Source organism: Oreochromis niloticus, linkage group LG20 (genome assembly GCF_001858045.2).
Source record: "Oreochromis niloticus isolate F11D_XX linkage group LG20, O_niloticus_UMD_NMBU, whole genome shotgun sequence".
NCBI lineage: Eukaryota > Metazoa > Chordata > Actinopteri > Cichliformes > Cichlidae > Oreochromis > Oreochromis niloticus.
Window position 1 is genome coordinate 12,337,080 of NC_031984.2, and position 14,255 is coordinate 12,351,334.

The 14,255-nt window shown below is 40.3% G+C and overlaps 1 protein-coding gene across 2 annotated transcripts in view; it reads left to right on the forward strand.

The window, feature by feature from the left end:
* The window catches only part of scube3 (signal peptide, CUB domain, EGF-like 3), a 75,907-nt gene that overhangs the window by 48,334 nt on the left and 13,318 nt on the right, over nucleotides 1–14,255 (forward strand). The window contains exons 7-10 of one of the 2 annotated variants that reach the window (XM_005448605.4): nucleotides 685–732; nucleotides 8,251–8,367; nucleotides 9,847–9,969; nucleotides 13,962–14,078. In XM_005448605.4, coding sequence (XP_005448662.1) covers nucleotides 685–732; nucleotides 8,251–8,367; nucleotides 9,847–9,969; nucleotides 13,962–14,078 — 405 coding nt within the window. The remainder of the gene's footprint in view (nucleotides 1–684; nucleotides 733–8,250; nucleotides 8,368–9,846; nucleotides 9,970–13,961; nucleotides 14,079–14,255) is intronic. The other variant, XM_005448606.4, reaches the window with a different exon arrangement.

Here is a 14,255-nt window from a genome sequence, read left to right on the forward strand (position 1 = left end):
TGTCTGGCCACTCATCAGATTTTGCAATTTAGTCATAAAATATAGGGTTTTTTTGTGACTGAGAGACACGACAGACTAGGCACTGTTCCCTGATCAGTCATGCTTGCAGTTTTTCACAACATGTGTGATGTCATTAGGGAGCAGGGCACAAGCTTGCCGTTTTGGGGAAAGGAATGTAAAAAAAAAAAGTGACGTTTATGACACTGGCTTGTCTGTGGTGTTACACCATTTGGCAGTTCCACCTTGCTACACCAACAACCTAATTCCTCTTTTGCTTCATTATATTTAGTTTTTCAATGACTGGTGAAGATTTCTGTGCTCATATTACAGAAATAACTCAACAGTCATGGAGATTTAAGACACACTATGTGGGATAAAATAATCTTCTGTAGAGTTTGGGCCATAATACAGTTGATACAATGTAGCCTAAACCAGACATAAGAAGGTGAGGAACCTATCGAGGTCTTTCAAATTGCCCTCTGTTTAAAAAAAAAATGACAGAATGACACTCGGTGCATTAAAATGTGACATTAATGGGTCCTAACAAAATGTCAGTATGTGACGAGTCAGGAGTGAGAACTGCTTGGTGTAAGACAAATCCTTTGTGGTTTAAATGTACATAGAACTAAAGTGGTGTTTTAACAATGTGTGTGTGTGTGCATGCGTGTGTGTACGTGCATGCAGGGGAGAGGAGTGTCCAGTCCCAGGCAGCCCCACAGCTGTTCCCTAATGGTAAATATGTGCTCCTCTGACTCCTCTCTCTCTGGGGGTATGTAGGTGTGGTGAATAGTGGAAGCTAACCTAGAAGACACTGATCAGGCCCTTCCCCTTACCACATCGTCCCTTTGACCCTTGACCTAATCACCTTCCTCTCCTTTCTGTGAATGCCCTCTCAATAACACCCACTGCCTGTGTCAAACCACTCCTTTTCAAAACACAGCTGCAAACAGGGAGCCACTGACCAGCAGTACGAGCAAGATACAAAATTATAGAGATACAGAAAGGTGGCTAATATTTGCCACCTTCCAGTATTGTAGCTTTTACTCTGCTATATTTATCTGATGCTTCCATCAACTGATATGCTTATAAGTTATGCGGCGCTACAATCGGGAAATTTCCCCTCTGTAATTCTCAAATGGTTTCATTAAGATGAAAGTTAATAACCGGCAGATTTTCTATTTCCTTTTTATGCCAAAATGAAAATGCATATAATGCTGCTTTTGGGTGAAGCAAAGCATTCTCCATGAAGCAGCATTCTCGATGAAGTGTTAACCATCTAATTATATCTAACCTAATTATATACTATATAATGATAAATCGCACATGGGGACAATTTTTTTTCATTTAATCAGTAACTTAAAGTCTAGAGTACAGAGTTTGGGAAATTCTAACAAGCCTGAAAGGCAATATTTGGTATGATCACATTTATTCTCTGAAGCAAGCCTTCTTTAATTTCTTTAAGTAGTCTTTAAGGATAATTTTCCAGGCTTCGTTATAGATGTTCAAAGCTTTTCTATGGATGTTGGCTGCCTTTTGCTCAGTTTTCTGTCAAGATGATCCCACAATGTTGAGGTCCGGCCTCTAGAGAGGCCAATCCATGATTGATTGTATTCACCTGTGGGTTTTTTTCCCCCTCTCCCGGTTTGCTTTTACTGCATTGGCAGTGTGTTTGGGATCAATGACAGGCTGAAAAATTAAGACAGATGACAGTGTTGCAAGGTGACGCAGCCGCAACCATGACAGAGCCTCCACCATGTTTTAAAGATGGCTGTAGACACTCGCTGTTTTATCTCCTTCTGGGGGGGGGCAAAGATACTATTTGTGTACCTAATTGGACATACATTCAGCCTTTCTCCCTGTTCGCCTTCCTTACGAATGGCTTCTTGACAGTTAGCCTTCCACTGAAACCATTTTTGATGAGGCTTCAGTGAACAGTGGATGGATCAGCTGAAGTGCCAACTGCATCTTGGGTATAGGTGTTTTAAATCCCCCTGTTGGTGCAAAAATACTATTTTACACCTGTCAAACTAAGTTATCTGTGGCATTTTTTAAAAAATAGCAAATTGTATGTTTTTGTGACAGGCTGGTAGTAATAATAAACAATAGCAGCCTAATAATAAATGAAAATACAATGTAAAATTGTGTCTTTGCTAATTTTTCTGTGATGTGTAGACACAACACTGGTTTATTCCTTTGATTGCTTGCCTTTTTATGCTTGAATAATTCATAGGTCGGTGTTTAAGTGGCCTAACAAACAGCCCAAAAAAATTCCTCTGAAAATGGTTAGGTACAAGAACTGGAGTGAGTATGAGTTCAAAAGCAGTCAATCTCCAAAGGCAAACTTTGAAAGACCTTCAGAAAGACTGAAGAACTATTTCTCCATTCACAGTACTGTACCAGCACAAATGCAAGTAGTCTTTTGTAAAACTCCCAAACATCAAGAGCACAGACCAAAGACTTTGTCTTTATTTGTATTTTGATGTGACTGAAATGAGTGAAATTAAGCTTGCACTTTTTCCAAACACTCAGCTTTGGTGTTCCTGAACTCCATCACCACGGCCTATTAGCTCTGGTAAGGGAGCCAATAACGTGTCCATGATTCAGCACTGCTTCATACAAAAGATAAAACACAGAACACCCCCCAACTTGATTTTTCATACACATGTAAACTTGTGTCTAAAATTGCTGAAAATGATCAATTGCAGTGTTTCTTTTTCTACATTGTGGCCAAAAGTAATTTGTTCCACTACATTTGCTGTAAAATGAACAATGGAACACGTGTCGAGGGGAAAGCAGACAATTGGTATTGTACTTTGATAATATCACTAATGCAATTCATCCCAATTTTCGGGATGAGCTGTGTTTTAATACAAATGCAGGCAAGGATGCCAGGAAAAATAAACTCATAAATCTGTGAAGACATATCAAACCTTGATACATCAAAGAGATTTACGATTTAATTACACCATGTAAGAAACTGAGGGAGGAGGCTTGTTCTCAGAGGAGTAGGAGCCCGTTCAAGGTAAGAAGCAAACCAGTAGTGTTTTAAGTTACTAGTTGTTGCTGTTGTATGTACATGAACACCGAGTTCCTCACATTCTCCAATATAACAGTCTGACCTATATTAAGATATTTGTGTCCCAGTTTCAGGGTTCTTTCTTTTTTTGAAATGGAGACATACGCAGCCAGAAACATATTTTTGCATGCTGCTTAAAAGGTTTGTCTCCTAATTTTCTCTGTTACTGTACCACTTTGTGGTTGCAAATCCAGAACTTTCTCGAGACGCCAGAACTTTTACAGCCGTAGTTTTATTTTCTTATTGTGGGCTTTATTTTACTGAGAGAGCGCTCCCCTAATGTGAGAAACCCTGCACCATGTGAGTAACTTTCCTCTGGCTGCATGGTTTTTTGCTTCTTCGTCCACCTGACAATCAGCGATCAACACCAAAGCGGGCTTCGCCTTGTGCGTTTTGCTAAATTCTATCCCCTCATCCTTTGATGTCTTTTGTTTGCAGTCGTCATAAATGTCTGATGACAAGCTGATGTAACTGAAGACGTGCTACAGCTAAAATCATGTGGCTTCTGTTAAAAGCTTGTGTACACTGGCTGAAGCTCTCTGTATGAGATATAATACAGAGGCCCAGCATCAGAGCAAACACCCTGCAGATTATAATGAAGGATATTTAGAAAAGTCAGCCCACTGTTACTGTAATTGCCTCTCCCAGCCCAGTGCACTGTAGATGTGGCTGGTGTGCATCCAAATCACACAAACCGACAAACATACCAGAGTGCGTGTCTCTCCCCTCTCTTCACAAAAACCATAATGTCAAAAATATTTCTTTGCTCTCTTAACACATGATCATTACAGTTTGGTGAAATGGCTGCCTGACTAAGCGTTTTGGAGGCATGTCCTAACAGCGTCCTATCGTCTCGTCTGCCAACAGTCTCTGCTCACACTTTGCAATTATGTGAAGCCACAGTGTTACACGCTCAAGTCTGGGTTGTGACTGGGGTATCGTATCGTGAGCCATCATTCTCCTGCAGAGGATCAGAGGCAGCATCACTCTGATTTACTGACTACAAAGAGTAGACATAATAATGGAAACACATTCAAAAAAAATTCCACCTCAGTCTTAAGAAAAATAAATTGTTATAAAGATTTATAAGAATTCTTTCATTTCATTCTTAGGTTCAGGTTCAGGTTACTTCATTTGTAGTCCTAAGTAAATCTGGCCTGCAGTAAGTGAGTCATCCATCCTTGAGTGCACTTTTTTTTTAAAAAAAACAAACAAAGATGATGGGTAACAGATAAGCATAACTCAACATAAAGAGAGAGATGGAGAAATAATAATGGAGAATTTACGCAGCATCAGGTAGATGGCAAAACCATGATTGTTTTTTTTCTTTCTTCTTCTTCTCCTCTGAATGATGGCTAATTAGAAGCCAGAAACTGAAACTCTATATAAAGGGTGCAAATCATCAAGTAAAATCAAATGAGCCAGCTGCTGTAATCTATCCATACCAGGGTTTGTTGGGTTCAGCTGTGGCTCACCAATAAGCCTGTTAGACCATTTAACAGTTTGACTGAGTGAGTTTCTGTTCTTTAAAGATAAATATCCAAACCACGAGACCAAGGAAAGATGGTTTGGACTCATTAAAAGCATGATAACATGAAATGGTTATTGTTTCGTCAAAGGTTTATCAGAGTTTCTTCAAACATGACAGATGCTGGTGCCCGTTTTAACACATAACTCCACAGTTTGCTTCAAAGTTCAGTTTTTATAAGACTGAATGTATTCCCCTGTCTGTTTCTAAATGGACCTGATCTCTTTTGTACGTACATTTTCTTAAATCAGTGATCATTTCTTTTGACTTAAATGCGTCTAATTGAAGGTAGGATTTGTCTGACCCTTTAACAAACTCATCATGGCTGCTCTCATTATCCCGGGGCGGACTAAAGATAACAGAGCCATCTGCATACTTTAAAATGGTTCTGTTTTCAGACAAGATAAATGATAAAGGTGAAAGCGCACATCCCAGCGGGGAGCCAGTCGAGGAGCAGACCTGATTGGCTGCGCTCGGGTCTGCTCTGCCAGGATAAACTATTGAGACAAGTGGAATAGTCAAAAAGTCAAAAATCTAGCCCATGAGACTGAAAACTGTTTTATAAGCCTTTTGATTAAAATATGAGGCTGAATCTTGTCGACAGAAGAACCTTTCCCTCTAAATGTTTTAGCAGTTAAGTTCAACAGGTTTACCGTGGCATCTTCTATTCCTCTAGATGGCTTCTAAGCAAACAGGGGATCCAGGCACATGCTTGGTCTTCTTTGAAATCTCTGACTTGCCAGAGAGTGATTGGCAAAGCATTCTTCAAGTCCTTCTAAATGATGGAGAGAATTTGGATGAAAAAGCCTAATCTGTTTCTTTATTACCACTCTCATAAAAGTAAACAATTACACCACAATGTTGGAGACGATGCAGGCAAAGGGAATGCCAGTCGTTCACATTTTTTTTTGGTCATGCATAAATCTACAGCCGTTCTGGGATAACATTCTTCTCATTTTTGAGCATGTATTTGGATATTCTTAATCATCCCAGAGTAATGTTTTTGTTTTTGACTGATACTTGCTGTGATTCGAAGGAAGGGTATACATCTCCTCAAAGTTTCGACTGTTGCATGTAAAAGGGCCGTAACAGGAAACTGGTTAAAATGTGAACCTCCGAGGACAGATCAGTGGCTGGACACAGTAGAAGAAATGCATTCCATTGGGAAAAACTGACTCACTCCTTAAGGACTAAAGCAAGAACCCATAGGACAATGTAATCATGGACACAAAGGTATGTCTATAAGTCAAAATCTGCCAAAGGCCTAATTTTTTATAAAAGTCTAACCCTATTAGACCTCAGTATTACTGTATAAACCTTTATTTACTAAAAGGTTTTAGCCCCCTGCTTTTTGCATGTTCCCTTCTCAAAGAAAAAAACAAGTAAATAAAAGCAAAAAAGACAATTATGTTAATTATGTTATGCCTCTTCCTTAAGGGAAAGTTGTTTTTAGACACCATGGTAGACATAAGTGACGGATGGCAGATGGCTTCTTTTTCCTGGTCTCACCAAGTGCTTGCTGAATGGTTTTCTGTAAAATATTGAAAGATCAGTCAGAGTCGGAGAGACTTTATTTATCCCCAAGGGGCAATTAAGATAGATGATACCTTGCAGACCATACATACAATACACAAACATCACATTGGAGAGAGAGATCAGGCTAGGTAGCACTGGGCGGTCAACCGCACGAACAGCGACCTGAACCGAAACAATGGAAAATGCACAACATGAAAAAAGACGAGGAGAAAAGAGAACTCCCCCCAGACTAAGCTCCAACAGGGAGATCAGTTTTCTTGTAAAGTGATCCGAGATGACTAATGTTAGGATTTGGTGCTCTATAAATGGAATTAAATTAAATCTTAAATGTGACTCAGTAATGTCATTTACATAGGAAAAGCAAATACTAATCAAAGTTTGGTATTTTTAGCAGACGTTATTATGTTACTGATCCTTTATGGGCAACACACTGCTGTAAGTCCTGAATGTACTGAAGTGAGCAGTGGTGAGTTTTATTTGTTACATTTTCATCTTTTCAACTCCAAAAGCTTTGACAAAAACACATGTAGGGTTTTGTATTGAGTAGAGGGCTTACTTGAAAAGGATTATAGCAAAATTATTTGTCATCCAAGAAACCCTGTAGCCTACTTCATGTCAGCATACAGTACAGCAACAGGCAGATGTTGAAGCCAGCAAGCAGGCTGAAGAATAGACTATATATAGTCAGGTTTAAATAATGAGTCACAAGTATAGCTAAATGTCAACCATCCTTTATAATGGTGTTTACCATTTAGACCTAGTCATTTCAATGTCAAAAAATTTTTTTTTTTAAACCTTGTTTTTATGGCTTCATCTGAACTGACATTTATTTCGAGCTTGTCCCAGTATATTGATACACCGTGTTTAGCCTTGAGCGATGGCATTCACTGGTGTGTTTTGTGTTTTTCCAAGAAACGGCTGTAAAACACAAAATTACATCACTTTTAGCACCTGTTTTGCTTTGATGCATCGTTCTAGTCTCTAACTGAGATTTTAATTTGAGAGAAGTTTGATTATGGCTGTTGCAGTTTATATTGAGGGAGTTTTTTAATTTTAGAACTGACGAGGGTAAGTGTTTCCCAAAGGGTTGCTTGTTCTTTATTTAGCAAAATAAGAAATAACAGCTACATTCCCTTTTTAGTGCCGTGTGTTAGATGCCATCGTCTTACCAGTGTGAAGTCTTAGACTCTCCCAGCTGTGCTGGGCTGCCAGCCAACATCCCACTGCCCATTAAAGAGAAGTGATGAGATGTGTACATGACTGGTTTCTTTACAGAAAGTTAAAGTGATAGCTGTTGTTTTATTATTTTTTTGTTGTTGTTCTGAAGTGTGTGAGCCCATCTATGAGGATGCCAAAAGTAGTAGGCATCCACTGATCTTGGATGTTAGAGCGACTCTGTCTTGTACGGTTACTTAAAATTAAAGTCTGTGTGAAATTTGTCACTGTCTAGAGAAAAGACCTCAGCTATCCTGTCCTTACTGACTACCTGCCTTTTTCAAATCAGCCTAGCCAACATAGGGACCAGGGAGCTGAAATTGCTTTTTTATCCCCAAAATGCCTGGAAGGTTTTGTCAAAACCAGGAAGGAACTGGTGGTTTCATCCAGATGCGTCTGCAAATGAAAATTCTCCCTTTATAATGGAGAGGAGACATTTCCTACAGTATAAAAGGATTTTTGGAGGTCATAATTTGCTTTTACCAAAGAGAAACAAACGTGCTCACATACCTTTTATGCACATACAGACACAACAAGTGAAGTTGTTCAAGTTCCCATGTTTGGCTGTGTTAGCTATATTTCCTAATGACTTGTCTCCTTTCATTATTGACAAACTCTTTGTTTCTCTGACTGGTAATCTCTTTCATTGGCTGCATTCATTACTGTTTCTATCTTTACTCTCTTTTTTCCTCTCTACCACTCAACACTTGATCAGCATGCTGCTCTTGGCCTGTTCACAAAAGTAATGGTGTATATAATGGTGTTTCTTGTAATTTTTGCAGTTATACCAGTATTCATGTATGCTGTTTCAATTGGAAGAAATAAGTAGGTCACAACTGAATCTACTTTGTATTTTCTGTGGGGTTTGTCTAACTGAATGCGTGTTTCCCTGCAGAGACCTGTGCAGTGAACAATGGCGGCTGTGATAGCACATGTCATGATTCAGTGACAGGAGTCCGCTGCAGCTGTCCTGTTGGCTTCACTCTGCAGCCAGACCGCAAGACTTGCAAAGGTATTCCCACCCATCGCCCATGGATGCAGGCAGCATTCAAGCTGCACCTGTCCAGCTCTCACTAAATTATTCTCCTGCTTGTCATTTTTCCAGCTTCTCTTTCCACATGCAGCCAACAGGAATGATTAAATAGTTATTCACTCCTACCCAAGTTAGAACCCCTTGTAACTTGCCAGTTAGATTTTTCTGTGGAAACCACATTTTCTTTTGCAACTACAGGTTATTTTGCCTGTATCCATACAGGTGTCACAGCTCTATCACCACCTTCTGCTTTTCAACAACATATTTTAAGAAATATTTTGTCATGGCACCAGCTTTCCCGGCAATTTTCTTCTGCACTGCCATCTTTGTGAGTGTTGGCAGAGCATCCTCAACTCAAGCAACCTGCATAATTTTGCTGGGGTGTGTGTGTGCGTGTGCGCGCGTGCGTGCGTGTGTGTGTGTGTGTGTGTGTGTGTGTGTGTGTGTGTGTGTTTTCGTGCAATCTCTAATCCTCTCCGAATCTCATGTGGAATTATAGAGACTTGGGGAAAACAAACATGGGATGTAGGTGAACAAAAACATGTTTCCAGAAAAGCAGGATAGCAGTGTGTCTGCTTTCCGTGGCTTACAGTGTTAGACTAACAACTTTAATAAAAATACATTGGCTTGTATTAGTTTAGTTTGAGAGGAAACAAGAGGAAAATGAACACAGGCAGCACTGGCACAAGAAGACAGACGCTCGCTTCAGGCCAGGCACTTCTGAGGAGTTGAGACAAAGATGAAGCAAGGAAGGGATTATTTAATTCCATCTCTCATGCATTTATTTTAACCAGATGATGAAGACTCCCTCAAGAGACAGATGCCTCATTTGTGATGATGATTCAGAATTAATCAGAGCTGCTGCCAAACTTGCCAAGGCAGAGCACCATCAAAAGCAGGGATCAGCACATGACATATCGATTCAGGATTGGCTACAGAAATAAAGAGCAGAATAATCGGAAGGAGATGGACAATGATGATTTAGAGGCCTTACTGCTTCGGGGCTTTACTGTGTGAGAGCTGCACTCCATTAAAGTCACACGCAAGCTGATTTTTAGCCCATCCGAGGACCAGCAAGGAAATCCCTGAAGCTTATTTCCACAGAAATGACTGTCCTGTTTTGCACTGTTAGTCCAAGTTGCCTCATTTACATACATCTCCAACATACTATTCAGATTTAAGAACTTTTTTAAAGCCATTACTCTGTGTGTGTGTGTGTGTGTGTGTGTGTGTGTGTGTGTGTTTCTTATTAGACCAGAAAACTGATAAATGATGATGTTTCTATTTGTCTCCTGGCTGTGTAAATAGGCCACTCTCTGCTAACACATGTTCAGGTTTTTCCTACTTCCAAGTGACAAAAAAATTACATGCTGTAGGTTTAAGTTCAGCGCTCTCTCGTTTGCAGCTGCGATGAGTGATTTGATGTATCCGCTCCTCGTTATGATTTTCTGTTCACAGACATTGACGAGTGCCGTCTGAACAATGGGGGGTGTGATCATGTGTGTCGAAACACAGTGGGTAGCTTTGAGTGCAGCTGCAAGAAAGGCTACAAGCTGCTAACCAACGAGAGAACTTGTCAAGGTACGTAGCCCATTTCATTGCCATTTGCCACTTAAATAAGCAAACTGTCTCTACTTACTCCTACTCCAAAGCTTCTGCTAAACACTCTTTGTCTCATGGACTGAGATTTTTGCAATAAATGACAACTACGACAAAAGAGCAGTTGCCTCCTGATGCCACAAAAATATGCACTCAGAGATTTCTGTCCTGCAGAGAAGTCAAACCAGGCCTCTCTGGCATGTTTGTCCCTTATATTTAGTGGTAGCCTTTGCTCAGCAGGACCTGGGAGAACTAGCACAGAACAAATAAGAATTTGCAATGGCTGAACACAGGTGTAGGAAATTAGGGGCTCCAACTCTTAAATCTCTGGTTCTTGGATGAATAAAGCCACCACAGAAAAATACGCTGAAAAAAGACAGACAGCCTACAACAATGGAGCCAAATCCAGCCTCTCTCCAAGTGAAAAACAGATGACACGCTATTTTTCCTTTCTTTGTATTTATTGATGTGGTCAATCAATATTCAGCCTGGTACACATCAACGTCATGCAATTGGTTTAGAATTGCTGCACTGAATCACACCACTCTGTAACACAGTACACAAGCATCGTGTGCGTTTGATGAAAACGTACTCTCTGTCGCCGTTCTTTGCAGCCACTCTCTTGTCTCTTTAAATCTATTTTCGGTGGATGCCTTTCTTTCATTATTTGTCGCCAAACAATGCAAAGTTTATTTTGCCAGAATAACACAGATAACTGAGAAAATGCGGTCTGTGCATGTCGGAATGTAAATCACAGCTTGTTTTATGTGGCACCATGCCTTAACCTACTCAGCCATGTGCTGTTTTGGGCCAGGGAGTCAACTTTGGAACAGGGTTGTTCTTGTTTAGCGCTGTGTGTTTTGTCTGGTGAGAAGGGCTGTGATAAAGCTCGCCTCCTGTTGAGTGAGGTATTGCCAGGCTTGCATACTCCACACTATTGAGTCACCTGTCTGCTACTCGTCTTGTCATTCCTATCGTGTTTTCTCATTTTTTGGAAGGGGATCGGGGCGAAATAAAAGCTGAGTGCCTCTTAGTAAAGGTTAAAGTTGATCGTCTTTATTTGCCCCTTTTGTTCATGTTGCTCTTTTGTGCTTGCCTTAGTTTTTTTTTACCCTTCATGTTGGAATGTAGATGTGTGGTTAAAGGGGCATACTGCTTATTTAGTATTACTTCCAGACTCTTGTTTGTCTCGCAAGAGACCTATTTGGGGAAAAAAGAGTGATTAAAATCAAAACAGCTGAGGTCCACAGATCTGTAATTTTAGTCTTTCATGTGGGGTGTGCTCCAAAAGCAAAAAAAATCCTACATAATGCAATAATGCATTTACAAGGGTCATAAGGTTCATATTGTCAGAGTCGTAAAGGTTAATATGACTTCTCTAGCTCTGCAGAAGACTTTGTGCTGTTTTCATCACCTTTGTGTGCAAGATGTGGAGTAGGCCTCTAAATTTTTTGGACATAGCTTGGGGTCTAACAGGTATTACTTTGACTAAACAGCCAGGAGTAATCCTATCATCGAGCTCACTAAAGTGCATATAGAGTATAAATCCTGAAGTGAAAGACTAAGAAGATTAGGTGCACCTGCAGTAAATTTACAGCCATCCTTCTCCTGGTTTTGCTAATAGTTGCTGGTGCCTGGTTGCGTGTCACTGTGTTCTCTGGTATCAGTTACTCTTAGACATTTGCAGTCACCGTGAGGTGTTGAGATGTGTAAACTGAACTCTTGGTTTATCTTGGTTTAAACAGTCGTGGTGTTTCCCTGCTTTCAGTGGACCATGGCCCCTAAGTCAGGATGGGGCATGTCTGCTGAGCCCCTGTCAGCATTCCACCACCCACAACACCCTCCAGAATCTCCTCCTCCTCCTCTTCTTCTCACTCGTAATCCACATGAGGGCACTCAGATGTTCATCAGACCTTGTGTTTTCTCCAGAGGGAACGTCAGTGATGGAGGCCTTATCTGTTCTGGATAAACAATAGTTGCCAATGTTTTCATTGCAGTCGATCTCATTTGCCGTTTTATTTTGAGTAAGGTTCAAGGTTAAAGTGATGTGAGACGGCATAAAGGGAAGTTACTGACAGAAGCTCTGAGTTGCGATTCTCATCTGCATTCAGTGTGACTGCTATCCCCCTGCACGTACATCACCTCATGATGTCGTCTTTGCCCTCCCACTGCATACTTCACCTTAGCTGTCTTGTAAATAAGGGTTGTGGGAGTCCTAGATGCCTTAACACTTATGCTCTGTAGCATGATATCACACAAAACAGTGTAATGATAAGTTGCAGATTGACTTCTGGCGTCACTGGTTGCAGCATATTTTAAGGATAAACTCAGTCACCACGCCTAACTCCTAGAGGGTTTTAGACTTTTCATTTAAAAGTGCGCTTGAGTCGAGTTTATCCTTAACACGCCAAAAACAATCACTTTTGCAATGCCTCTTCCAGCGTGTGCCAACCCACGCTTCACTCATCTATCACTGCTTTTATGAATCTCCAGAGGCCTCCGCAGGAGACAAATGGCAAGAACTGGTATGAGCTTGTTGTAAAAAAAAATTTTTAATACTTGGTTTGTGGTAATTTATTTGAATGTTCTAGAAGATTTGTTTTTGTAAAAGTTGATTGATATAACCAGATAAGCTGCAGCTGATGTCAGCACCAATTATACATTTTGGTGTTTTTCCAGCTTTAAAACATCAGCTTGTACGTTTCCTTCAAAGCTTGTGTACAGCTTTGTAAACTGATATCTTAATAAGCTATTAATCTCAGAACATTTTTATCTTTTGGTTGCTCTTACAACATGCCTGCCAAATATTAACCTCAGTGATCTTCATATGGTTTATCTGTCTAGTTTGGATTATGCCCAGTGCGCAAATGTCAATGTTTTATTTTTATTTTTTCAAAAACCATGCAAGATTTGTGCAGATATTTATCAGTCTGTCTTCCTGCGTTCTTTAAGCCAGCATATCATTTAACCAAACATACTTAATTGCTGTGAAATACCTGTGACCTCTGTTTAATGGCAGCGTGTGCTTCCTCATAACCCAGAGGAGGTTCAGATGTAGCTGATGAAAGCATGATATTCCTGGGAAAGTCCTGAGAAACCTTTGTTTTATTTGCCAAGTTGATCCAGCAAAGTTGTAGCACATCCCCATTTTCCACCAGCATTTGCTGTCTGGGCTTGACAGAGATCATTACTGACATTAAAGGGAGCCTTGATCACAATAAAACCAAATGTCATCAGTCTCCTGTAGCTTCATGTGTCTGTCCTTATGGTCTTTGAGCCCATGACATTTAAGCAACTTATCAGGATCCATGTGTAAGAGAGACAGAGACAGGCAGGAAGGAGCTGATTTGATATAGATTTGCAAGTGAAGCTGACAAGCTGAGAAAACCAGAGACACTGAAAATCCACGTCTTCTTATCTGCACTCATACTGTGATGTGTGTATCTACATGCTATAGCAAAAATTTTCGGATGTTTAAATGCACATTTACATGATGTCAAAGTAACAGACTGACAAGTCATATTCTAGGACTTGTAACGACTCTGGCTCATTTAGCATGCTTAAGATGAAAGAGAAGGAAAGTGTTCCTCAGGTCCTATGTCAGCGTGAAAAACCAACCCAAAGGCTCCTATTATCAGGTAAAGAGTGGGCTTTCTTTTGTCTCCTGCTGTGGCCACTTGTTATTTCAAAACAACTTGGACAATTTCATTTCAGTGCATCGAAATGGAAAACTGCATGACTGCAGGAGGTCAAGCGCTATACCATGCACCAAACAGAAGACGCCTTTCTTGGAAAATACTTTTTTTTTTTTTTTTTTTTGTGACATGTTTTCTGACCCATTGCAATTCTTGACAAACAAGAAACACAATACAGAAGATGAAACGAGGACAGATCCCATTATTATTGGGTTTTTTGTGTGTAATTTGTTGAGCTGTTTGAAAAGTTTATAACAGCATGTCTTTCTATCTACACAGATATTGACGAATGCTCTTTTGACCGTGCCTGTGACCACTTTTGTGTCAACTCTGCCGGAAGTTTCCAATGCCATTGTCATAAGGGCTACGTCCTTTACGGACTGGCACACTGTGGAGGTGAGCCAGCATGTCTGTTTCTTCTTTGCCTTGTCTCCGGGTGTAAATCTCCTGTCTGTCACTCTTCCTGTAGAGCCAGCACTTCTGTGCTAACCTTTCATTTACTGCGCTTATGTTTGGCAGGAAAAAAAAACACTAGAAATACTAGAAAATGTTATTAATTTTAACATGCCTACT